Source organism: Mesoplodon mirus, assembly GCF_964341445.2.
Source record: "Mesoplodon mirus genome assembly, chromosome: 18".
NCBI lineage: Eukaryota > Metazoa > Chordata > Mammalia > Artiodactyla > Ziphiidae > Mesoplodon > Mesoplodon mirus.
Window position 1 is genome coordinate 10,382,608 of NC_138994.1, and position 26,993 is coordinate 10,409,600.

At 42.4% G+C, this 26,993-nt stretch overlaps 1 protein-coding gene across 2 annotated transcripts in view; it reads left to right on the top strand.

Annotated features, from left to right (window-relative positions):
• MAP3K3 (mitogen-activated protein kinase kinase kinase 3) overlaps positions 1 to 26,993 on the top strand; it is a 63,199-nt gene that overhangs the window by 13,422 nt on the left and 22,784 nt on the right. For both annotated transcript variants that reach the window (XM_082603258.1, XM_082603259.1), the window contains 4 exons: positions 6,204 to 6,244; positions 14,427 to 14,526; positions 19,677 to 19,790; positions 26,867 to 26,987. In XM_082603258.1, coding sequence (XP_082459384.1) covers positions 6,204 to 6,244; positions 14,427 to 14,526; positions 19,677 to 19,790; positions 26,867 to 26,987 — 376 coding nt within the window. The remainder of the gene's footprint in view (positions 1 to 6,203; positions 6,245 to 14,426; positions 14,527 to 19,676; positions 19,791 to 26,866; positions 26,988 to 26,993) is intronic.

Here is a 26,993-nt window from a genome sequence, read left to right on the forward strand (position 1 = left end):
AGAGGTTCACAAACCTTTGTTTAATAAAGGTTTTTTTGAATTCTTGGGAGTCTTCTTGGGTTACATGTCCAGTTGTTGAGTTCAAACTCTGAGAAGGTCATGTCTGCTTAAGTTTGGTATCGTTGGTTACTCCTATTGCCCCCTGAGTTCCCAAATCTGTAGCTCAGCCTGGAGGCCTGCACTGTCCTTCTCCTGGGCATGGCTCTCACTCTTCCTTTCACCAAATTAGCTCTGGTGGGCAGGGGACTTGAACCTGCCTAGATCTGAATTTTTGTACTGGCACTTCTTTCTCAGCAGGTTTGGCACCTCTCCATTCAGTTCAACATGGGCCTATACTCAACCTTCTTAGACAAAGAAATATAAGTCATATTCCCTGTACCCTGGGAATCATGCAGTCTTATGAGAAATGAGAAATATGTAAAAAAAAAAAAAGTAAGGTACTATGTGACTATGCCTAAATATATGGTACAGATACTGAGAGCCACAGGAGGCTAGGAAAGTGAAAGGTGAACTTGGGCCGAAGGAGATACGGAGTCATTTCTGGAGGAGGTGGCACTGGAACCAGGCAGTGAAGTATGTAAAAGAGTTTAGTTAGGTGGAAAGGAGGGAGTATGGCACTCCAGGTTGGGAAGCTGAATTATTCAAGGCCTAGGGGAAGGAATGAATATGGCATATTTCAGGAAATAGGGTGGGCATTGATCTGGCTGGAGAGAGGGTTCCCTTTGAGAACAGTGTGAGATGATTAGGTAAACTGAGTGAGCTTAAATTCCAGAGGGCTTTGAATGACAGTAAAGAACTTAGACTTTATTCCGTAGGTCATGGGTATCACTGATTACTGTTTTTTTTTTTTTTTCATGGTACACGGGCCTCTCACTGTTGTGGCCTCTCCCATTGCGGAGCACAGGCTCCGGACGCACAGGCTTAGCGGCCATGGCTCACGGGCCCAGCCGCTCCGCGGCATGTGGGATCTTCCCGGACCAGGGCACGAACCCGTGTCCCCTGCATTAGCAGGCGGACTCTCAACCACTGCGCCACCAGGGAAGCCCAACTGATTACTTTTTGAACAAAGAAGGGATGTGGTGAAAGTGGTGGTTAAGATGACTGAAACTGGAGGAATGTAGAATGTGCTGGAAAGGGGGAGCTGAGAAGTACAGAGACTGCTTCAGGAATTCAGGAGGGGAAAGGGGCTCCGAGAATGACAACTGAGAGGATGGGAAGCAGAGTCTCATACTGGAGTCCCTGGAGGGGAGAATTGGAACTTGCTGTCTGGCTGTGAGAAAGGGAAAAGAATCAAGCAGAACTCAGAGGTTTGAGCCTGTAGCCAGTATTAGAAATGGCAACACTGAGAAGGGGGACTAGTTCGGGAGGGTAGTTGATGCAGACACACATGGCTAGGTTGAGTTTGGGACTACAGCGAAATACTCAGAGTGTGTGCAGGTATGTGTGTATGTTGCTTTTGCAGGTACATAATCCCTTATCTGCAACTCTAAAATCCAAAGAGTACTGCAAACTAAAAGGCGTTTTTAAATTTTTATTTATTTATTTTTAAATTTACAGCAAATTCATTTGGCAACAAAACTTGGCCTGAATGGACACAGGGCTATTTACAGTCTTTATTTATTTGACTAATTGTGAATATTCATACTTTTCAATACAAAAACTAGCTTTTGCTCTTAACAGGTAAACCCTAAATCTTAGTGACTGTACAGATATGGCCAGCACAGGGAAGGGGGGACAGTGTTCCCCACAGTCACTTAAGGACCCTGATTGAAGGTGGCTCCATTGACCTGGCACACGTGGCTGCCAGGGAAGAGAGTGTAGAACTCAACTTTGTTCCCAGCTGCTGGTCAGAAGTAGTTACAAAATCCCAGACTAACTTCAGGAGAGGCTAAGCAGCGCAGAGGGGTGCACGGAATGCCTGTGAGCGTTCTGCTCTGCCATGGAGTGCTGCCCAGACACCTGCCCCCTGGAAGGGCATCGCTTAACATACAGAACACGTACCACTACCTCTCTAAATCCAAAAGTGCTTTCTGAGACACTTTCGGCCCCAAGGGTTTTGGCTAAAGGATAAAGGACCTGTATTACCATTTTTTGAGCACTTATTATGTGTCAGGAACTTTTCTCATATCTTTATCCAGTTATTTCATTTAATTATTTTGATAACTCCATGAGATAGATACTGTCACTATTTTCGCTTTTCAGATGAGGAAACTGAGTCACAGAGAGATTAGTTCAAGGTTACAACAAGGAGGTTATAGAGCCAGAATTTGAAGCCAGACAGTTTGACTCTAGTGCCGCATTCCTAACAATGACTTATCTGCCTTATATCTGTGGCAGACAGATGAGGTTTCGCTTGAGAAATTGGGGCTGGACATAGAGATTTGGGAATCTTCTATTTAGAGGTTGCCTGATTTTTTAATTCCTGCCGAGGAGAAGATGTGAGAAGAGGGATAGAAATCCAGAGGCCAAAAGTCCAAACATTGAGGCACGGTTACATGTTGGGGGAGGGGTGTGAGAAGGCATGAGGAAGAGGAACCAGCAAAGAAGCAGAAGTGGTTAGAGTGGTGGCAGGTTCCCTGGCTTGGGATAGAGTCACAGAGGCAAGAGGAGAGAACCTCATGCCAGTGGACGCCGCTACCAGTGCGAAATGCCTCGGAGGGGCAAGGAGGGTGGTGGGCAGGAAGGAATTGAACCTGGTTAGCTTCACCTGAACTTTCTTATCCATGGCTTATTCTAGTCAGCCTGACAGGGGTCACTCAGATTTAGGAACTTGGCAGATTTGGGCACACCATGTGGTACATGGAAGCCAGTCATGGGCCTGCATCCTGCTCTGGAAAGGCTGTAGCCACATCAGACAAGGGATTCAGAAGACTAGGCGTCTTTGTTTACACTGCTTACTAATCACAGGCTAGGTTAGTCTTGAGTAGGAGTGATTTGTAGTTTGAGGCAAAAGTTTAATTCCCTTTCTCACTAAATTCAAGTAGAATAGTATTTGGATTGTGGCCCATCATGAAATAAATTTAGTTCCTTCAGTACCACAAAGGGACAGAGGGGATTTCTTCATAGGTGCATCTAAGTATAATGTCCCAGTTTAGAATGAGAGCTATTGTTATGTGTTTTTATGTTATGTGTTTTTTATTACTATAAAAAATTAGATAAAAATCAACAGAGGAATAAATTTTTTTTAATCAACAGGAAAAAAGGGAAATCTGAATAAACTATGGGCTTTATTTAACACATCAATATTGTTTGATTAGTTGTAACAAAAAGAAATGTACCATACTAATGTTACTGATAGGGGAAACTGGGGGTGGGTGGGGAGAAGGGTATATGGACACTCTCTGCTCTGTCTGCTCAATTTTTCTGTAATTCTAAAGCTGTTCTAAAAATAGAATCGATTAATAAAATATAATAATAATGAGTGCTACACCAAGGTTTGCTGGGCTGTGAGCAGGAGGAGGTGAAAGGGGTGGTAACCCAGCTGCTGGGACAGACAGGGCTGCAAACTGCGGTGAGCACCTGGGATACTCCAGAGCTAGTTGTGGAACCAGACAACACGGGAAGCTGGAGACAGCATATCAGATGCGGCAGCGTGTTGCAGGCACCGTGCTTCGGAAGGCCTTGCCACGGGAGCTGCTTAGTAGTTCAGGGGAAGGAGAAAAAGAAGATAGTGAGAACACTGCTGTCACTCGTGCAAACCTTGAAGCCCCACGATAACTTCCTCTGCAGCAGTGCCTCACCTTTCTGCTTGTGCGCTCGTGTTCACACACGCATGTGCACGCATACACACAGAGTCTCTCTCACCTGGGATGCACACCAGAGGGGGCACACTGCCTTCCCATGCCGCCTCCTCCATCTCCACCTACGCACAGCCTCAGCCCCAGCCTCCCCTACTGGTTCCCCAGGCCCCATAGCTTCCTGCATGATCACTACCCTGGTCTCCTGATGCTGGCTCCATTATTACTGCATTTCCTCCATGAGTTCTGAAAAGTAAGGTCTCAAAAGATCCTTTGATAGTTTCCTTCTTTCAGTGCTCCCATTGAAGCCCTGCATCTGTGAGTAAAATAAACCTCCCTTGCCTATGTGACACTTAAGTTGTAGCATATCTGGGCTTCTTTTAAAGCATTATAATCTTGAGAGAACTTGTTTAACTTCATTGTAAATTAGGTTCTCCTGTAAAATAGACACAATAATAGTACCTGTTGTGAGGGTTAGTTTAATTGATATATGTAACATGCTTAGGACAAGGCTTAGTGTATAGTAAATCCTCAGTAAATGTTAACTATTGTCATATTATTAGTAATGGGATCAAGTGGCCCATACATCAAAGGATGAAAGGGCTGTTATCAGGGCTGTATTTTGAAAAGTTGTCACATTGCAGGCCTGCTCCTCAGGGGAGCTTTGCTGTCCACTGTTTAGTATGTGAGCTTTTCAGGGTCATGAAGCTTTTTGAGCCTCCATTTCCCTGTCTTTAAAATAGTGAGTTAGAGGCTGTATTCTTATATTTTAATTCATTGACTCTCAAGGTGTGTTCTAGGACCCCTAGGAAGTTCTCAAGAACCTTTCGAGGGTCCATCAGGTCAAAACTATTTTCATAATAGTACGAAGATGTTCCTTGCCCTTTATACCCTCATACTCTAAAGAATGTACAGTAGAGTTTTCCAGAGGCTACACAATACATATTATCACAACAGTTTGAAAGCAAAAACTGATATGAGAATCCAGCTGTCTCCTATTAAGCCATGCATTAAAGAGACTGGCATTCTCTCACTTCACTTTTTAAAAGTTTTTTTAATTAAAATATATTTATGTTAACACATAACGGTTTTTAATTATTTTTAAATGAATAAAATTTAAATGTTCTCAGTTTTAATTTCTAACATGGCAAATATCAGTAGATATAATCTACATAAACAAAAGCTTTTTGGGGTCCTCAATAATTTTTAGAGTGTAAATTAGAAACGCCAGTCTAGTTCATTTGACTGGAAGGGAATTCTAGCCCCCCAGTCTCTTGGGAAAAGGAAGTCCTGTGTGCACCCACCCTACCTTTCAGCTTTCTCCCTCTTCTGTCATCTTTTCTGTCTGCTCTGTGTTCTTCATCTTCAGATACTCTGAAACCCTCTTCTTTCTTCCAAGCCACAGTTTTTTAATTTGTGAATCTCAGTATAATTTTCATTCACTGACCATGAACTTTCTTACCTCCCCCTCTATTAGTTGTTGGTTTCCTGACTATCTTAGTTTTCTTTTTGCCCTGTACCTGTTCTTTTCTTCTATAATATCTTCTCCCTTTTCCTGTCATTTTTAACTCCCTCAAGTTGTTTGTTTGCCCTTTACAGTATCTCTCGTCCTCCTTGATTTGTTTCTGAACATTCTAACACTCCTACCTCGTCTTAATTTCTGATACTTACACCCAACTCTATTCTTCAGTCAATTAATCCGTTTAATAAATATTGTAAGCACAGATATATACTATTACCTTTGCTTGCCACTGGAGCTACAGAAACAAGAGACATGATCCCTGTTTTCCTGGAGCTTATAGGGTACACATGATGGTCATTTAGGCTAGAGCTGGGGACAATTATAAGGTATTTGTCCAGAGAGCCACTTTACGCCCACTGAGGGCAGCCTTGGAAGGATCGTGGAAATCATTAGTAGCAGCAGCAACCATTTATTGCATGTCTACTATGTATTAGGTATTTTACTTACATTTTCTCATTTAGTTCTCATAGCAACTCTGTGAATTAGGTATGTTTAGCCCTACTCTGCAGATGGAAAAACTAAGACTTATAGAGGATAAGTAACTTGGTTGTGGTCGTAGAGCTAGGAAGTATCAGTATTAAGATTTATTTTTCTGTCTAGTTACATCAGCCCAGAAGGAACGGTGTCCTGGCAGGAGGTGGTGATATAGTGGGAGAAACTCCAGAGCCTGTTGTGGAAATAGAGAGTGTGTGAACTTAGAAATGCTATGTCAGAGCAGAGCACCTGAGCTGGGGCAGCCACCAAAGGATCTTGTCCCAAGAGCTTTGTTGCCGCTGAGGTTAGAACTCATTGAAAGGAATGCCTGTCGGGGTAGAGAAGCTCTAACAGGAGCCATCAGGGATGTCTGCCTAAGGTTGCTAAAGGACTGCCTGAGGCTTACCTGGGAAGGGCAGGAGTGACACACGCCAGAGAACCCGCTAACCTGTCTATCATTTCTTTGGCAGAGTGACGTCAGAATCAAGTTCGAGCACAACGGGGAGAGGCGGTAAGTCTGCCTTCTGATGAGTGGTTGTGTTCATGTTTGCTGCATTTCTTAGAAAGCGTTCAGCTTGTGGAAGCCGTTGCCCTGGAGTGATTCCTGTGGGGTCACTGGCTGGGGAATGGGGTTGATAGGGCATAAAGGGGAAAGTTTCACCCTTGGTTTGGCCTACTGATTGAACCTTGTTTCTGGTCTTAAAATTGGAAGCCATTTCAACTGCTAATGTTTTACTCTTCTGCTCTTATTTTGCTACTGTGAGATCCACCATTGTGCTAGGGGAGGAAGTCAGGACCCCAGCTCTACTGAGTCATGGCTTCCAGACACACTGACACTGTGCCAGCCATGGGCATCAGAGGGAGATGAGGATTCTCCTGTTAACATGGTGCCATTCCTATCCCTGGTAGAGTGTTCCTGGTTTTGTCCACATCAGGGGTCAGGTTGGTGAATTGGAAGTTTTTCTTTAAAATGTCTTGGGACTTCCCTGGTGGCACAGTGGTTAAGAAGCCACCTGCCAGTGCAGGGGACACGGGTTTGAGCCCTGGTCTGGGAAGATCCCACATGCTGCGGAGCAACTAAGCCCGTGCGCCACAACTGCTGAGCCTGTGCTCTAGAGCCTGCGAGCTGCAACTACTGAAGCCTGCGCACCTAGAGCCCGTGCTCTGCAACAAGAGAAGCCACCACAATGAGAAGCCTGCACACCACAACGAAGAGTAGCCCTGCTCGCTACAACGAGAGGAGGCCCGTGCGCAGCAATGAAGACCCAACTCAGCGGAAAAAGAAAAAAAAAGTTTAAAATGTCTCTAGGTCATGGGAAGCTGCATCAAGTCCCTCAGTTGTGAAAGATTTCAGTTCATTTGAGGACATAGAAAGGGAGTTTTCAGTCTGCATTCTGTATTTTACCTTGTTAGGGAAGTGAAAGTAATGTTACAAAACCCTTGTATCCTTTTCTCCATTGTCAGTATTTAGTTTTTTGTAGGAAGTCAAGGTAGAAGTTCTCAGTGGGGAAAAATGACTCCACCGAATTTCTCAAGTTATTTTAAGGAAAACCTTTAAGAAAGCATACAGTACTCTGGTCAGGGGATATTTGAGATCCTGTGTGTGCATGTATGTGGCACAAGCATGCTTTTCAATATCTGTTTTCCCCCTCTTTGCCTTTCTCTCCCATTGATAACTGCCCCGCCCTTTTTCCTTTGCTTTGAGCATTTGGAGGGGCAAAGAGCATACCCATCAGGATAAGATCCACCTACTTTAGGAGTCCCACCAGGACCTTAGTGCCTTCAAATGCTCTTGTACTGGTAGTTCTCTACTGCTGGCATCTTTCAGCCCACTTTGAAACTAGCTCTGGAGGAGATCTTTGGCTGCTGTTTTCCCTTAAAAAAATACATTCGGAAGCCTGCAAGTTTGTCAGAGGTTGCCGGATGGAAACATTGTACAAAGAGTGGTCTGCAGAGCCAGGGTTCTGCTGCCGCCATGCGAATTCTAGGGCTGTTCCAGGGCCGGAGGGAAGAAGGTCTTCTGAGCTCTGTCCCCAGCTGTTTGTCCTATGACCTGCCAGTAGCATGGAACTTAAATTGTCACTTCATTGTTGCTCCTTTTCACACTTCTGATCTGACTGGGTTTTGGATGGATTGCCAAACTTGGAGCAGCAGAGGGTTTTCAGAAGTATGAAGATAGGAAATCAAAAGCTCAGTTGTGTTGGAGCCTAATTACACAGTACGCTCTCCTGAATTTCTGTTCCCTAAGTGGTATGCAGTTACAGTGAGCAGACTTACACTGAGAAAGTGTATGTGTTTAGTTTCAGAGATGCTGCCAGATCGAAACCACAAATATTTAAGGTGGTCAGGCTTTTGAAGCCCTGAGCGGCAGTGTTGGTATCAAGGTTTTGAAAACTGCATTCTCTTTTTATGGAGCTGTTTTTGGGAGCCATGGCATTTCACTGTTTGTGTACTGTGTGTGGAATTGAGGACTTTATAAAGTCCTCAATTTTGGTGCGGGGAAGCCAAGTTCAAGCTGCTCTGTGCCAGACAGCTCTGGTTTCGTGTATTTCATGTCTTAGGATTTTGTAGAAACTGTTATTGTGGGCTTTCTTTACTTTTTACAGGGAATATGGACAGTATCTACCTAAATGTTGTAGGCCCTTATAGAATAAGAATTTACAGAAAAGAGGAAAGTAGTGACTTTTCCCATTCGTCATTGCCAGGTATCCATTCTGGTGGGCTGACTTTCCCTTTGCTTTGGAAGGGTGGGCATCAGACTTCTACCCGTCCTCTCTCTTAGCCTCAGGAGGGCAGAAGAGGACTGTTGATGAGGATCTCCTTTCCTTCGTGTCTGAACACTGGTGGGGATGGTTGTCCTGGGTGTTAGACCCCTCTTTGAAGTACTGGCCTAAACATGTCTGTTATTCAAGGTGGCAGCAGCAGCTTAGATCTTACCAAACCTGGGAGTGCTGGTTTCTGGTCCTGACCAGACTTCTGGGCTGCTTCGGGGGGTTTTGAATGGCTCATCACCAGGCCAAATGCAGGAAGATTTATCTCTGAGCCTGATGTTTTTCTAACTGTGCTAGAGACATCCTGGTATTTTATTCAGAAAGGCTGGCCCCGGGAACTTCCCTGGTGGCGCAGTGGTTAAGAATCTGCCTGCCAAGGCACGGGACATGGGTTCGATCCCTGGTCCAGGAAGATCCCACATGCTGCAGAGCAACTAAGGCTGTGTGCCACAACTACTGAGCCTGCGCTCTAGAGCCTGTGAGCCACAACGGCTGAGCCTGCGAGCCACAACTGCTGAGCCCGCATGCTGCAACTACTGAAGCCCGTAGGTCTGGAGCTGTGCTCCACAGTAAGAGAAGCCACCACAATGAGAAGCCTGTGCACTGCAAGGAAGAGTAGCCCCTGCTTGCCACAGCTAGAGAAAGCCCACATGCAGCAGCGAAGACCCAACGCAGCCAAAAAAATTAATTTAAAAAATTGATTAAAAAAAAAAAAAGGCTGGCCCCTTTTGAATTAATAGAAAGGTATTCTCTCAAAAGAATCCAGGGGCTTCCCTGGTGGCGCAGTGGTTGAGAGTCCGCCTGCCGATGCAGGGGACACGGTTCGTGCCCCGGTCCGGGAAGATCCCACATGCTGCGGAGCGGCTGGGCCCGTGAGCCATGGCCGCTGAGCCTGCACGTCCGGAGCCTGTGCTCCGCAACGGGAGAGGCCACAACAGTGAGAGGCCCGCGTATCGCAAAAAAAAAAAAAAAAAAAAAAAAACAGAAAACACTCGTATCTAGATAACCCATATCTAGATCGCACCTAATTATTGCTTGGGACAGTTGATTTGAGGGAAAAATAAGGATTACAATATGGATGGATTTCCTGGTGGATATAAATTAACACATTCAGCAGTATAATTTCCAAAAATGAAAGGTAGTGATGGATGAAGGAAAAGTTATAGAGAAATTATCTTCCTGAGATGTTATGCTTTGTGTGAAGGATAGATTATGGTTTACAGTAATATCCTATCAATGTTGTTCAGTAGAACTTTCTGCTGTAATGGAAAGGTTCTACAGTAATCCCTTGGTAGCCGAGGGAATTGGTTCCAGGACCCCCTGTGGAGTTTGCTCCTTGGATGGTCAAGTCTCATGTAAAATGGTGCAGTCTTTGCATATAACCTATGTACATCTTCGTGTATACTTTAAATCATCTCTAGATTACTTATAATACCTAATACAATGTAAATGCCATGTAAATAGTTGCCAGCATGTGGCAAATTCAAGTTTTGCTTTTTGGAACTTTCTGGAATTTTTTTCAGATATTTTTGATCTGCAGATATGGACCTGTGGATATGGAGGGCCGATTTATAGCGGTGTTCTCCAGTATACTAGGCACTTGCCACATGTATCTAGTGAGCACTTGCAATGTGGCTAGTGGGACTGAAAGAGCCAATTCTAAAATTTAATTTGAATTTAAATAGCCACATGTGGCTAGTGGCTACCATATTGAACAGCGCAGTTCTAGATGATAACAGCTTTTACGGTGCCCACTGATTTCAGCCAGCCAGATTTCATTAAAATCCAATGGCTTACCTATCAAATTACCCGTGACATTTTTCACAGAACTAGAACAAATAATCCTAAAATTTATGTGGAATCATAAAAGACTAAGAATTGCCAAAGCAATCCTGAGGAAAAAGAACAAAGCAAGAGGCATACCCCTCCCAGACTTCAGGCAATACTACAAAGCTACAGTAATCAAAACAGTGTGGTATTGGCACAAAACCAGACATTTGGATCAATGGAACACACAATAGAGAGCCCAGCAATAAACCCACATTACCTGCCATCAATTAATCTTTGACAAAGGAGGCAAGAATATACAATGGAGAAAAGACAGTCTCTTCAGCAAGTGATGTTGGGAAAGCTGGACAGCCACGTGTAAATCAATGAAGTTAGAACACATCCTTACACCATACACAAAAATAAACTCAAAATGGCTTGAAGACTTAAATATAAGACATGACACCATAAAACTCCTAGAAGAGAACATAGGCAAAACATTCTCTGACATAAATCATACTGTTTTCTTAGGGCAGTCTGCCAAGGCAAGAGAAATAAAAGCAAAAATAAACAAATGAGACCTAATCAAACTTAACAGGCTTTTGCACAGCAAAAGAAACCATAAACAAAACGAAAAGACATCCTATGGACTGGGAGAAAATATTTGCAAATTGATGCAACTGACAAGGGCTTAATTTCCAAAATATACAAACAGCTCATACAACTCAATAACAAAGAAACAAACAGCCCAATCGAAAAATGGGCAGAAGACCTAGATAGACATTTCTCCATAGAAGACATACAGGTTGCCAACAGGCACATGAAAAGATGCTCAGCATCGCTAACTGTTAGAGAAGTGCAAATCAAAACTACAATGAGGTATCACCTCACACTGGTCAGAATGGCCATCATTACAAAGTCTATAAATAACTAATGCTGGAAAGGGTGTGGAGAAAAGGCAACCCTCCTACGCTGTCGATGGGAATGGAAATTGGTGCAGCCACTATGGAAAACAGTATGGAGATTCCTCAAAAAACTAAAAGTAAAGTTGCCATATGATCCAGCAGTCCCACTCCTGGGCATATATCCAGACAAAACTATAATTCACAAGATACATGCACCCCTATGTTCATAGCAGCACTATTTACAATAGCCAAGACATGGAAACAACCTAAATGTCCATTGACAGATGAATGGATAAAGAGGATGTGATACATATATACAATGGAATACTACTCAGCCATAAAAAAGAACGAAATAATGCCATTTGCAGCAACATGGATGGAACTAAAGATTATCATACTAAGTGAAGTAAGTCAGAAAGAGAAAGATAGGACTTCCCTGGTGGCACAGTGGTTAAGAATCCGCCTGCCAATGCAGGGGACATGGGTTTGAGCCCTGGTCTGGGAAGATCCCACATGCTGTGGAGCAACTAAGCCCATGCGCCACAACTACTGAGCCTGTGCTCTAGAGCCTGCAAGCCACAACTACTGAAGCCTGCGCTCCTGGAGCCCATGCTCTGCAACAAGAGAAGCCACTGTAATGAGAAGCCCGTGCACTGCAAGGAGGAGTAGCCCCTGATCACCGCAACTAGAGGAAGCCCGCATGCGGCAACGAAGAACCAACACAACCAAAAATAAGTAAATAAATAAATTTATTTATTTTAAAAAAGAGAAAGACAAATACCTTATGATATCACGTATATGTGGAATCTAAAATATGACACAAATGAACTTGTCTATGAAACAGAAACAGACTCGCAGACGTAGAGAACAGACTTGTGGTTGCCAGCGGGGAAGGGGGTGGGGGAGGGATGGATTGGGAGTTTGGGATTAGCAGATGCAAACTATTATATATAGAATGGATAAACAAGATCCTACTGTATAGCACAGGGAATTATATCCAGTATCCTATGATAAACCATAATGGAAAAGAATATGAAAAAGAATGCATGTATATGTATAACTGAATCACTTTGCTATACAGGAGAAATTAATATAACATTGTAAAATCAACTATACTTCAATAAAATAAATTTTTTAAAAAATGGCTTAGATCCCTCTTTCCTGTGGCTTATTGCTTCTTCCTCTGGTTATACCACTTCCCACTCTGGGGGAGCAGGGAGTATATGAAAGAACCACACACTTCTTCCTGTCAGTATGGAGGAGGGCAAGAACTATAGAGGCTGATGGCTGAGTTCTGCTAGTCCACCACACACTAGTCAGATTTCATCTAAGTCTAGACATGCTAACAGATTAAGGTGGTTTTAATATACATTTTCCCCTATCACATTAAGCATCTTTTCATGTGTTTATTAGCCATTCATCATATCCTTTGCTTGTGTTTCTATTGGATTGTCTTTTTCTTATTGATTTTTGCAAGTATTTTCTCCAAGTTTGGTATTTCTTTTTAACTTTTTTTTTTTTAAAGAAGATGTTGGGGGTAGGAGTTTATTAATTTATTTATTTTTGCTGTGTTGGGTCTTCATTTCTGTGTAAGGGCTTTCTCTAGTTGTGGCAAGCGGGGGCCACTCTTCATCGCGTTGCGCGGGCCTCTCACTATCGCGGCCTCTCTTGCTGCGGAGCACAGGCTCCAGATGCGCAGGCTCAGTAGTTGTGGCTCACGGGCCTAGTTGCTCCGTGGCAGGTGGGATCCTCCCAGACCAGGGCTCGAACCCACGTCCCCTGCATTAGCAGGCAGATTCTCAACCACTGCACCATCAGGGAAGCCCTCTTTTTAACTTTGTTGATGGTTTATTTTCCCATCAAAAGTTTAAATTTTTGTTGTCAAACTTGTCTTCTTCCTTTTTGTCTTCTCTATTTTATGTAATGCTTAGGAAGACCTTCCCTACTCTAATATTTTTTTCAATCCTGTATTTTCTTTATATATATATATATGTGTGTATGTATGTATATAATATATATGGGTTTCTGATACTGTCTTCTGTTTATCTTTGCTTTTTTTAAAAAATATTTATTTGGTTGCGTGGGGTCTTAGTTGCGGCAGGCGGGCTCCTTAGTTGTGGCTCATGGGCTCCTTAGTTGCAGCACGTGGACTCCTTAGTTGTGGCATGCGAACTCTTAGTTGCGAAAGGCATGTGAGAACTAGTTTCCTGACCAGGGATCGAGCCCGGGCCCCCTGCATTGGGAGTGTGGAGTCTTATCCACTGCGCCACCAGGGAAGTCCCTCTTTGCTTATTTTTGTTTTAATTATTTAAGTTTTACAGTGTTGGGTTGGTCCCATATAAAATTGCCACTTTATATGCAAAAATTGTTGACTACCTCCAGTATCATATAGTTAAACCTAATGCATTAATTAAAGCTTTTTATTAAAAAAATTTCAAGCACACACAAACATAGAATATGATACTCAACCCCCAAGGACCTGTCACCCAGCTTCAACATTATCAACATTTTGCCAACCTTGTTTCATCTATCCCCACTTGTAAATTTTGCTGTGACATTCAATGACAAATCATTTTAAGACCTCTTTGAACATGTTCTTACTCTACCATCTATTTATAGAAATTGTTCTTTGAACTGACCTAGAGAGTCTCTCTAGAAGAGCATCAATATCAACACTACTTACATGCACACATGTGTCACTGGTTAAGAAAACTGATCAGGCATATAACCAACTCAAGGGGAATTCCTGTGACTATGGCCGGAAATGTCAGTTCTGAGGATAATCAGCATTGAGATTACTGTGGCATCTCAAAAATGAACAATGGAAGAGACCTTTCAAGTCCTGGAGTTGAGTCGTTTAGGGGTTAAGACCATGTTTTCAGGACTGCTGCTCCAATCCCCAGGTTTTCTTCCTAACAGGAATATTTGAAGCATAGTTTTTAAATCCAGGTATCCTCCTATGATACTGCACTGTCATTGACCGAAAGAGCTGAGATGAAGTGGAAGAACAATGGCTGAGGTTAAGTACTGCTCATAGGTACTATTGACAAACCTGAGAGATGCTCAGAAGAAGGGTGAAAAGATAAAGCTAGATGTAAGAGAAGAAAAAAATACAGAGAAAGGCAAGCTGCATGAAAAATAAAAAGAGAATTCTATGTTGAAAAGAAAAGGCAGATAACACTCAGGAGCCGTAGCTTCTAAACCCTGCATTTAAAATATACAGCTAACCATGATTTCTGTTCCTTTTCAGAATTATAGCATTCAGCCGGCCTGTAAGATATGAAGATGTGGAGCACAAGGTGACGACAGTGTTTGGGCAGCCTCTTGATCTACATTACATGAACAATGAGGTACGAAAGATGGATGGTGTGCGGGCAAGGGAGGCACAGCTGCCTACCCTTTTCTCTCTGTTTAACTGAGGATTTCCTCGTTTGTTCCTTTAATGTCATCTTGAGGTTTTCATTTTCTGGAGCCTCTTTTCTTCATTCCAGTAATTCTGCGATTTCCCTTTTGTATTACGTGGGAGGTTCCCTGGCTGTGTCCACTCCCTCTGCTCCTTCAGTGCTGGTAACTCTAATACTCCATGGTGGCATCAGGTACGGGATTAGGGTCAGGGCTTATACTGTCTCCTTTACATTGTGTAGGTTATCTTCTTCCTTCCAGCACAGCCTTAGTAGCAGAGGGTTCAGTAGGGCTGGGGAGGTGTGGAAAACTGGTGGGTAGATCCTCTGTTGACAGGCATAAATGCTGGATTCTTCTCTCAGAGTTTAACTTCTGATTGTAGCTGGTTCCAAATGTTAGCACCTACTCTAATGATTTCTTTAACTCTTAGTCCTCCTAACCCTGCCCAACAGCCATTTTATTTATTCATACTTTGAACATCACCCAGGAAGGAATTCTTTTGAATGTCAGTCACTTGGCTGCTTTCCCAGCTCCAAGGAACGCACTAGAGCCTGCAGTCTGCTTAGGCTGGTGCTTTGCATTAGTCTGAAAGGCACTGTGTTTGTGCCCTACTAGTAAGGAGCCTGCACCTTGAGGGAACTGAGTTGGGGGGCAAGACAGGAAAGCTGGGCAACCTCATGGCTCTTTGAGAGTCAGGTCCTTATTTTGTAGTTTTTCTTTTTAAAATTTTTTTTATTTTTATTTATTTATTTTTGGCTGGGTTGGGTCTTAGTAGCTGTGTGGTCTTTCTCTAATTTCGGTGAGCAGGGGCTACTCTTTGTTGTGGTGCACGGTCTTCTAACTGCAGTGGCTTCTCGTTGCAGAGCATGGGCTCTAGGCACGTGGGCTTCAGTAATTGTGGCATGTGGGCTCAGTGGTTGTGGCTTGCGGGCTCCAGAGCACAGGCTCAGTAGTTGTGGCGCACGGGCTTAGTTGCTCCACGGCATGTGGGATCTTCCCGGACCAGGGCTTGAACCCATGTCCCCTGCATTGGCAGGCAGATTCTTAACCACTGCGCCACCAGGGAAGCCCCCTTACTTTGTAGTTTTCTTTTATTGGTTGAAAAGTTAAGAATTTCCTCTACTTTGGGGCTTACATCTGTAGGAGATGAGATTTGTTGGCAAAAACTCTGTGGTCCTCTTCATATAAAATGTACAACCACAACTGGATATATGCACTGCCAAATAGCTAACAAAAATAACACCCTCTGATTTTTGCTTTTTGGATGAATTTTAGAAATACAGCAAATTTGAAAAATAAACCACTAACTCTATAGTTAATAAATAACACAGATGTAAGTATTTTAAAGTATGTAAAGTAACACATTTTAAATACAGGATATGAAAACCCCCCCAAATACAAATGTCAAATCCATAGAAGTTTAAAAAAATTGTAGCTCAAGCGTCAGTGACTATATAAGAAAGTGAGGCTAAAGTCAGCTAGCCAATCAGCATTAAAGAAGGTGTTCTTTAGTTAGTAAAGACTTTTCTGGATGATTTAGTACTACTTGTTTCTCTTTCCATTAATATTTCCACTAAGAATTTCAGATGTCCCAAAATCCATTTTCAAACTCTTTTGCCAAGGGAATGACTGCCCAGAATGTTGAGCATTCCTTTATTCAAATGTTTATACAGATACTGATTTTAAAGCCATATATAAGTAATTGTCATTATTTTTTGAGTCAGTGAAGACTAATTTATTTGAGCACTTATTTTTCATCACTTTTTTTTGTTTGTTTTTTGTTTTTGTTTTTTGGCCGTGCTGCACGGCTTGCAGGATCTCAGTTCCCCGACCAGGGATTGAACCTGGGCCATGGCAGTGAAAGCCTGGAATCCTAACCACTGGGCCACCAGGGAACTCCCATGATTGTTACTATTTTAAATCATTCATGTCTTTCCGTAGTTTGCTAATGTCAGTGATCAAGAATTGACTAATTTACATCTTATTAATTTCAAATGTCTCAACTATTTTTCTTTTCTTTGCCCTCTAAACCCTTCCTTGTCAGGATTTGTGAACCACAAATGAAAGAATCTGTTGAGATTTTATTTTATTTATGTTTATATTTTTGTAATAATAGCTTTATTGAGATATAATTCACCTACTATAGAATTTACTCTTTTATTTTTAAATTTACATTTTAAACTGTATAATTCAGTGGTTTTAGTGTATTCACAGAGTTGTGTAACTAACATCACTACCTGATTCCAGAACTTTTTCATCACCCCAAAGAGAAATCCTGTACTTCTTAGGAGTCACTTCCCATTCTCCCCACTCCCCAGTCCCTGGCAACCACTTACTTACTTTCTGTCTCTCTGGATTTGCCTATTATGAACATTTCATATATATGGAATCACACAATATGTGACCTTTTGTGTTTGGCTTCTTTCACTAAGCATGTTTTCAAGGCTCATCTATGTTGTAGCATGTCTCATACTTCATTCCTTTTTTATGGCTGAATAATATTCCATTATATGGATATACCACATTTTGTGTATCCATTCATCTGTTGATGGACACTTGAGTTGTTTTCACTTTTGGCTATTATATATAATGCTGCTATGAACCTTTATGTACAAATTTTTATATGAACAAATGTTTTCAATTCTCTAAAATATACCTAAGAGTGGAATGGTGGTTAGTGTAGAAACTCTGTATTTAATTTCTGGAGGAACTGCCCAACTTTCGCATATCAACTGGTACCACTTTACTTTCCTACCAGCAGTGTATGAGGGTTGCAATTTCTCTACATTGTCACCAATACTTGTGATTCTCTTTTTTTTTTTCTTTTTAAAAAAAATTATAGCCATCCTAGTAGGCGTGAAGTGGTATCTTATTGTGGTTTTTTTTTTTTTTTTTTTTTTTTTTTCCTTTTTGCGGTATGCGGGCCTCTCACTGTTGTGGCCTCTCCCGTTGCGGAGCACAGGCTCCGGATGCGCAGGCCCAGCGGCCATGGCTCACGGGCCCAGCCGCTCCGCGGCATATGGGATCCTCCCAGACCGGGGCACGAACCCGTATCCCCTGCATCGGCAGGCGGACTCTCAACCACTGCGCCACCAGGGAGGCCCCTTATTGTGGTTTTTAATTTCCATTTCCTTAATGACTAATGATGTTGAGTAGCTTTTCATGTGCTTATTAGCCATTTGTTTATTTTCTTTGGACAAATATCTATTCAAATCCTTTGCCCTTTTAAAAAATTGGATTGTTTGTCCTTTTATTGTTGAATTGTAAGAGTTCTTTATATATTCTGGATACTAGACCCTTATCATACATTTGCAAAATTGTAGTTGTTTTTTTTTTTTTTTTTTTTAAGTTAAAACCTACTCCAGTAATTTCTTTATCTTCCCCTATCTCCAGCCACCCCTTCCCCGCCTCCCCCGACACCAGTCCTTATTTATCCCTACTTTGAATGTTACCCAGGAAGGAATTCTTTTACAATATGATATGATTTGTAAAATTTTCTCCCATTCCATGGGTTGTCTTGAGGTTTTATTTTAAATACTGTTTTTACTATTTGTTTTTTCCTGGCCTGGGTTTAGAGTTCTCATTTCCTTGTATTCTGAATTGGGAACTGAAGAAATTAATTGGATTTTTGCTTTATGTTTGCCACAAATACATAAGATCTGACATTTTTTAGGTCTTAGGCAAAGCATAGTTTTGCATCTTTTAATACTAAGTATTCATAATATCTTCTGCTTTTAACAGTGAGTGAGGCTTATCTGTACCCTCAAGAACAATCTCACTAATACTTCAGTGGAATGAAAACAGAGGAAGTAGTTTTTGGTTCTAGTCACTGATTTTTTTCTTTTTTTTTTTTTGCGGTATGCGGGCCTCTCACTGTTGTGGCCTCTCCTGTTGCGGAGCTGCCATGGCTAATGGGCCCAGCCACTCTGCAGCATGTGGGATCTTCCCAGACCGGGGCACGAACCCATGTCCCCTGCATCGGCAGGCGGACTCTCAACCACTGTGCCACCAGGGAAGCCCTAGTCACTGATTTTTTTTAACCTTTATACATTAAGATACTAAACCCTTCTATGCAGTCTAAGTTTGTGTTCTTATTTGAGTAACATTTTCATCCTCTGCCTGCCCCCTCCTCCTCCTGTGCCTTTTCTGCTTATTCTGTTAATGTCAGCACAGGGTAGAATGGGACATGATTCTACTGCTTAATTTGGGAAGAAATATGGGGCCTATAACCATTTCGGATTTGATGCTTTGGAGTAAAGGGTATTTTTAGAGATGAAGCTTTTCTTAGAAAATATCTTGGGGGGGGGTGGGATGAATTGGGAGATTGGGATTGACATATATACACTATTGATACTATGTATAAAATAGATAACTAATGAGAACCTACTGTATAGCTCAGGGAACTCTACTCAGTGCTCTGTGGTGACCTAAATGGGAAGGAAATCCAAAAAAGAGGGGATATATGTATACGTATAGCTGTTTCACTTTGCTGTACAGTAGAAACTAACAAAATATTGTAAAGCCACTAAAATAAAAATTTTTAAAAAAACTGAAAAAATTTTTAAAAATATTTTTATACCATCAAAAAAAATACCTTGAAATAAAGTACTGATATGTGCTACAGCATGGATGAACTCAGAAACGTTAAGCAAAGTGAAGGAAGCTAGATGCAAAAGACTATGAATTGAATTGAATTGAATTGAGTATGAGTTGTGTGATTTCATTTATATGAAATGTCCAGAAAATGCAGATCTCTAGAGACAGAAAGTAGATTAGTGGTGGCCTGGGGTAAGAGGTAGAAAAGGGGAGTGACTATGAATGGGCACAGGAGATCTTTCTGGAGCAATGGAAATGTTTTGAAATTGAATTGTGGTGATGGTTGCACAACTCTAAATTTACCAAAAATCATTGAATTGTAAACTTAATAAAAAGGAAAAGAAAATATCCCTATGGTTTCAATTAGATCTTTTAAGACCCCATAGTATCCACTGAGATTGTTTTCCTCCAAATTTATATTTTTGTTATTTATTTTGCTTATTTTTGCAAACTAAAGACTTACGTTTTATGTAATTTCCTTTTTCTGTGTCCTGTGTCACAGCTCTCCATCCTGCTGACGAACCAGGATGATCTTGATAAAGCAATTGATATTTTGGATAGAAGCTCAAGCATGAAAAGCCTTAGGATATTGCTGCTGTCCCAGGACAGAAACCATGTAAGTAGCCCCTGTCATGGCCTGACAGCTGAAGACAAAGCTTGCTGTCTTTCAGGAGTCCACCTTGCTTCCTTGACAGAATTTTGTGTTCCTTAGTCACTGCTAAAGTGAGACTGTAGGTGTGGCCCAGCCCACCGGGTCAGTAGCCATTTAGCCTCCTGCATTTGATTTTACTGCGAAGCCAGATCATTGGTGTTAAAATCACTGAAGGTGACTTGGCTTGTGGTGTGGGAGGAAGGGAAACATTTTATGATAAAGGAGGAAATTCTTTTTCTCTGTATTTATGTTCTTTTGACTAGATTTGGACCCCAGCAAGAGAGATTTGCTCAGCGTGGGGGAGCTGATTAGCAGAGGCTGTCAAGGATTTGAGACTATCATGCTTTGTAAACTCCTCGGCAACCGTGGCTTTCCCTTGGGACACATGTAGGAAACAAACTTTCCCTTCTGTTCAGTGGAAAAAAGGCCATGGGCTAAAGGGCCTCTTGTAATTTACCAGCTGCTACCTTACCAAATGGCAGCAATCTGTGGGGGCCTTCAGAAGTGAGGGATCATCCCTTATGTAGTTTCCTCTCCTAAAGGGCCCCTGGGGGCCTACATTTCACAAGAATGCTTGTAATCTGGGTCTGTCTTCTAATCACTGATGGCTCTACCAGTTTTCTTCAGATGCATGTTCCTGAAGGTTTCTTGGCACTCTTTCTTTTCCTTATGCTTGAAGACAGCCAACTGTGGACAGCTGACATTACTGCCTGAGAACTATGGACACCCCACACCAGGACAGAGTTTAGATGGAATGGTGCTTTATGCTGACCATTTGTTTATTTATTTATTTTATTTTATTTTATTTATTTATTTTGCGGTACGCGGGTCTCTCACTGTTGTGGCCTCTCCCGTTGCGGAGCACAGGCTCCGGACGCGCAGGCTCAGTGGCCATGGCTTACGGGCCCAGCCCCTCCGCGGCATGTGGGATCCTCCCGGACCGGGGCACGAACCCGTGTCCCCTGAATCAGCAGGCAGACTCCCAACCACTGCGCCACCAGGGAAGCCCCTGACCATTTATTTTTAAAGACACCTTGGACTGTCTGTTGATTAGCGAAAGACACAGGAGAATGTGGTTAGGAAGGCTTAGAATAAAGAAGACATTTTTTAATATTATAGAAGTGTCCTTGAGCATGAGGACTGGTCTTCTCTCTCACAATGTCTTCTTTTCTGGCTGTGTTTTGGGAAGTATTCTGAAGTAAAATATGTACTTTATTATTTCATTTCTCTGTTCAGGTTACTCACCTGCTCCTTGTAGTCCTTCCTCGTTGCCTATCATGCAAGATCTAAATTTAGCCTGGCACCCAAGGGTTATCACTAACTACCCTTCCTCTCAACTCCCCAGTCTCATCTTTCCAAGTTCTTCAGCATACTTCCACTATTCTGCAGTTCTTCCTTCTTCCTCTTTGCCAGACCATGGTTGTCAACCTTTTTTAAGGCTCTAGCTTGATTTACCTGCTGCAGTTTGGCCAGTATTTTTGACTGACACCATTTTCATTATTCCCTGTTCCTTTAGTCATTGGATATAATTTGCACACTAGTTTATAGGTTCCTGAGTAATTGCCCTCTAGTTGTTGCATATTTGTAAGTTTTACCCCAAAAGATTATAAGCTCCTTGAGAATGGGAGCTGTGTCTTGTTTTGGAACCCATCCTCTTAAGAGAACACAGTGAATACTTCTTGAATTGTTAGCAGGAGTCAAGCAGAAATCATATTCTGCAAACCCCTTCTTTACAGAAGAAGCTGGAATTGGGGTTTAGTTTAATGATGTGACTGTTTAACTGGGAGCTAGCCCCCCTGATTGTGATCCCACCACTCCCCTGATGAGAAGCTGTAGACAACTGGTTCTTTGCATTCACTTTCCCATCCATTAAGGGGTGCACTCAGCTGCAGATACTGCTGCAACACCAGAGCTGTTTGAAAGAAGACCATCTGAGCTCTGACACTGATGGCGTGGCATTAGATATCGCATAAAATAAGTGCCACATTGATGCCTTTCTTTCTAAGGATGTGTATTTTTTAAAATTATTATAAAGTCAGTATAACTTATTGTAAACTTAAAAAAAAAAAAAGAGGACCATCTTACATAATCCTAGTACCATAACACATTGATTGATTTTTGCATACGCCCCTCTTTGGCCATATGTATACACTAAGTGTTGTCATGGTATTTATACAATTTTCTACTTTAATTTTTCACTTAACATTGTCATGTACGTTTTTCTGTTAATATAGTCTTCATGATTATAATTTATAAGGATGCATAAGTCCGTTGAGTGGATATACCATAATTTAATTAACCATTTTTGCTACTATTGGAACACTTAAGCTACTCCTATTTTTGCATTTATAAAGATTTACATTTAAGACTAATAGTGGCATTGGCGGTGATGAAATCTTTCCTTGGGGACTTCCTCAGCTAGACCTCAGGCTTCTCAATAAACAGAGGTATCATGATCCAAAATTGCTGCGTGCTTAGGAGTCCTACTTCTAGAAGTGCTTCTCTGTTTGTGATGAAATATCAGTTTTATTCTTCTAGTTTCTAATCTGTTATGGACCAATTCTTTTTTAAAAACATGAAAAGTGAAATGGAAAAATTAACTAGAGACGTATAAAATACAAGCCCACAACTTTTATTGTGAAGTTCAGTAGACATGAGTCACTGCCAAATTGTTGTAAAAGTGCTTAAAGAGTTACTCTTCCATTTTGGTATTTACCTTGTTGAGGACTGGTATACGCCACAGGTTGTACCCTGGCACCAGCCCACAGATCACACTTTACATACACGTCTCCAGGATACCATATCAACCTGGTCTTCATCTCCTCTTGATGGTAACTGTCAGTCACTTTGTTCTCTACTTAGTTTCCTCCATTTTTAGCAGTCTGTCAACTCATCCACCTTTTGTTATCACCTATACCTTTATTCCCTTCTTATTCCTGTTTTTAAATGTACTCTCTCTTTCTACTCTCCGGATTCCTTTTTTATTGATCCTTCTATGACAGCTTCTGATCTTTCTTCTGTCTTCATCCCTCACCAAGGTGGAAAGTCATACTCCTCCCATCTCACCTGGCCAAGGCCAGGTCTTAGGCTTCAATATTGTTTTTACCTGAGAACTCCTGGATTTGGGCAATCACAGAACCTCCTCTTAGTCTGAAGAGTCTTTCTCTAGCCTTGGTTTTACTGCCATTTTAAGATACTTCACCGTCTCCTTCAGTAGTTCTTGGTGCCGTGGCCCTCTGCCTTGGGCCATCAACTCTTAGCTATTTTCCTATTACAGACTTCTTTTCTAAACATGTGTGCATCTAACTCTTAATTTATCTTTCTGCTCTTGACTTTCTTAAAACTTTCTCGACCTTTCCACTGTCATAACATAATCTCAAGCTTAACATTCTGTTGTCACTTGTAACTGCATATGATAAAAACTAAATATCCAACCATCTTAAACTGTGAATGGCATTTTGTTTTGTTACCTCAGATTCTCTCTGACAAAAGTAAACTTATAATCTTCTCATCTAAATGTTGCCCACTTCCCAAATTTCCCATCAATGAATTTGACACTATTTAAGTTCAAAATATCAAGGATAATCTAAATGGTAATTATTTTCAGTTTTCCAAGAAAGTAATGGGGCAAGTGCAGGAAGTTAGAACGAAACTTGTTGGGCAGAATAGCTTCAGTCTGGCCGCTGTTTAAAAATCATTACACTTTACATGTATAAGGTACTTTCATCTCTCATTTGGTTTTTGCAACTTTGAGTGGTTGGTTAGGCATCTGTTATCGCCAGTCTACCCCCTGGGGAAACTGAGGCTTAGAGTGATTTGCCCTAGGTGAAACAGTAAATAGTGACAGAGCTGGTCTTGAATCCAGATGTTCTGACTGTAGTCCAGTATGTATTAGATACCATCCAGGAAAGGGATCTTAGAATTATTGTAGTCCTTGGAAAACCTCACCCAGGTTCTTTCACAGTTCATTAGAAATAGAACAGAAAGTATACTGTTGCCTGTGAGGAAAACTTGTGAGATGTGTCATTCTCTTGCCCACAGCTCAGAAGGTTAACTGAGCTAGAAAAGGTCCAAGAGAAGACAAACTTTTTAAGGGGTTGGGGTCAGTTTTATATGTGTATGGCCTAAAAAGCCTGGAACTCTTTAGTCAGGAAAGGAAGCCGAAGAATACATATATATAAACAAAGTCTGTGACACATTGAAGAGTAGGGATAATAACACCTAATCTCAATTTGAATGAGCCCCTTGAATATTGAGGATTATCATAGAACAAACTGGAAATAAGAATTTGTATAAGGGGTATAAACATGGCATCCTTTATTCAAGTTGTATAGCTTCAAAGCAGAGTTTTTTAAGGCTTTTAATAAATTCATGGATGTTAAAGCTGTAAATCTATTAAATAACCTGGATGCTTCCACAGCTATCATAACTGTCATGGTCTGCCATGCAAATGTCTCTTGTTGCCACCATTGAAGCAGAGGACTAGTGACATCCAAGGTGCCATTTCTCAGCTCATGTTTCCGTGAACCAAACTAAAGCAAACATGCACACACCTCTTCTTTTCCCCCTGCATCATTGAATCCACCTGTTCCTTTTGTCTGATACCACCGAATCTTTTATCGAGATGATTTGTGGGTCAACTTTTATAATCTCTTTTTCTGCTAATCTCCGAGCTTCCAGTGACTGCAGTCTTTGTGCGTGTGGTTCCCTGGTAATTTTTCATGTTACCCGTGTCGGCCACAGCACACTGCTACCCCCATAGCCTTTCAGTGAGGTTTTCATTGAATGGTCAAATGAAATGACCATTCTGTTTGCTGTCTTTAGAATGTTCTGCCATCTCCACACTTTATACCTGTTGGCTCTCCTTTCACTCTCTTACAGGTCCCTTTTATTTTTCCTAGTCCCACCTTCCTCCTTCCTCTCTTTCCCACTTCTAGGTCTTGTTCAAGTTTCCCTGAATCCTTGCATCAACCTCATTTTTGTTTACCATGCCATTCTCTTTTATCTCCTTAAATCAGGGTTTTCTGAACTTGACTGACTATTACAAACACTTGGGGGAGATTTAAAAAACACCAGTCCTTCGGCCGTACCCCCAGAGATTCTGTTGTAGTTGGCCTGAGGTGTTAAAAACCCCACAGGCAGTTCTGCTGGTCGGCTGGGGCTGAGAACCATTGCCTTAAACCCAAGTGTGACTCACCTCCTAAGACCTGCTGCCACCCTGCCCTGTGTCAGCATCGCCTGAAAGCTTGTTAGAAATGCAGATTCTCAGCCCCAGCCCAGACCTACTGAATCAGAATCTGCACTTCATCAAAGTCCCAGGTGATTTGTGTGCACATGAAAATGTGAGAAGCCCTGCTTTGAAACCTTCCCCGATTCCCTTCATCTGTTTTCCAACCGCTGCCACAGTCAGCCTTTCCTTTTAGAAACCTGTGCTCGTGCTGGCTGTTGAACCTCCTCTCCTGGCTCAGCTTTTAGATTTAAAATTGAGAGTTTAGAATGTATGTTCTTTGGTACGTTTCAGATTCGTGTTGCCAAGATGTATTGAATTCCCACCCTGTGTCTAAGCAGGTGTCCTTGGGGTGCTCAGCGTGCAGCTCCTCTCTTTCTGACTGTAAGGCTGTGGCCTTTTCCTTGCCCTTCACTGGCCTGCTTCCCCAGCGTGTGGCTTTGATTGTTTTTTCCTTTCTGACCCTCGGCAGAGAGCTATTGCACATTGGAGGCTTTAGCAAGAACACTCACTTCCCCTTGGTCTGACTTCCCGTTAGAGCAAGACAGTTTGTCAAGACAGCCCTGCATGTGATAAAGTCTGGCGTGGGGGGACTAGAGGAGGCTGCTTGGCAGCTGAACTTAGCTCTGAGAGCGGGAAGCCTTTTTCCTGGAGGACAGGATATAGTTTGTTTAGGTTGGACCTTTTTTTTTTCTTACAGGAGGTAAGAGAGAGAGAGAAACAAGTAGAAACTTTGACCCAAATTATTTATAAATTCTGAGCTCCCACTCTGCTTATTTATGAGCACATCCTGACATCACTTGCTCACCTCCAAGCTTCAGCTTTAAGCTTTCTCAGTGCAAGGGCCCCTTTCTGTTGCTTTGTTTTCTCTCAAGGGCTCACCTTGGGGCCCAGCTGGGTCAGTGCAAAGTGGGGTAGATGTGGCAAGGCTGCTGACCCTGTTCTGAAGTCCTTGACCTCTGGCAGAATGGTACCTTGATAGCCTTTCTGAGATGAACACAATCCTGAGATGGTTCACATGTAAACCCCAGTAATATGAAGCGTCTGAGACTGTCTTACCTTAATTTTCCAGGAGTGATTATGGTTGGGGAAGAAGCAGCATATCAAGCTATTTTTGTTGTTGTCGTTTTGTTTTGTTTTGGTTTGGTTTTTTGCGGTATACGGGCCTCTCACTGTTGTGGCCCCTCCCGTTGCGGAGCACAGGCTCCGGACGCGCAGGCTCAGCGGCCATGGCTCACGGGCGCAGCTGCTCCGCGGCATGTGGGATCCTCCCGGACTGGGGCACGAACCCGTGTCCCCTGCATCGGCAGGCGGACTCTCAACCACTGCACCACCAGGGAAGCCCCCAAGCTATTTTTTAAAAGTTTATCAACCAGAATTTTTGGTGCAGAAGTTGCCACCATTCTCCATTCTGACCCCCCACGTGGCAGGTGATCTTGCCACTGAAATAATTTCCTGCTTTTCCTGCTATTCTTCCCAAGCTCTCTGGAGAATTTTGTGAGAGGGTATTTACGACGCTTTTCTGTTTGGCACATTATTACAGGAATGCCTGTTATTCTTCTGTGTCTGGGTCATCACCTAATAAATTGGAGCACTGAGTCTCAGTGCTGTATATCAGTGAAGCTGGATAACTACATTGAGTAAACAGTGATTTGCCAGGATGAGTTGAGGAGTGAGATTTGAGGGAAAGCTGGGTAGCTCATGTATTGAAAGCGTGATGGCGGCTGAGAGCATGGGGAGGTCCAGGGAGGGGCGGGGGCCGTTCTAAGCCTGTCTGCTTAGTGAGCTCAGCCTTTATCCTCTTATCTTGCAGACCAGTTCCCCTCCCCACTCCGGGGTGTCCAGGCAGGTGCGAATCAAAGCTTCCCAGTCTGCGGGAGACATAAATACCATCTACCAGCCCCCTGAGCCCAGGAGCAGGCACCTCTCTGTCAGTGAGT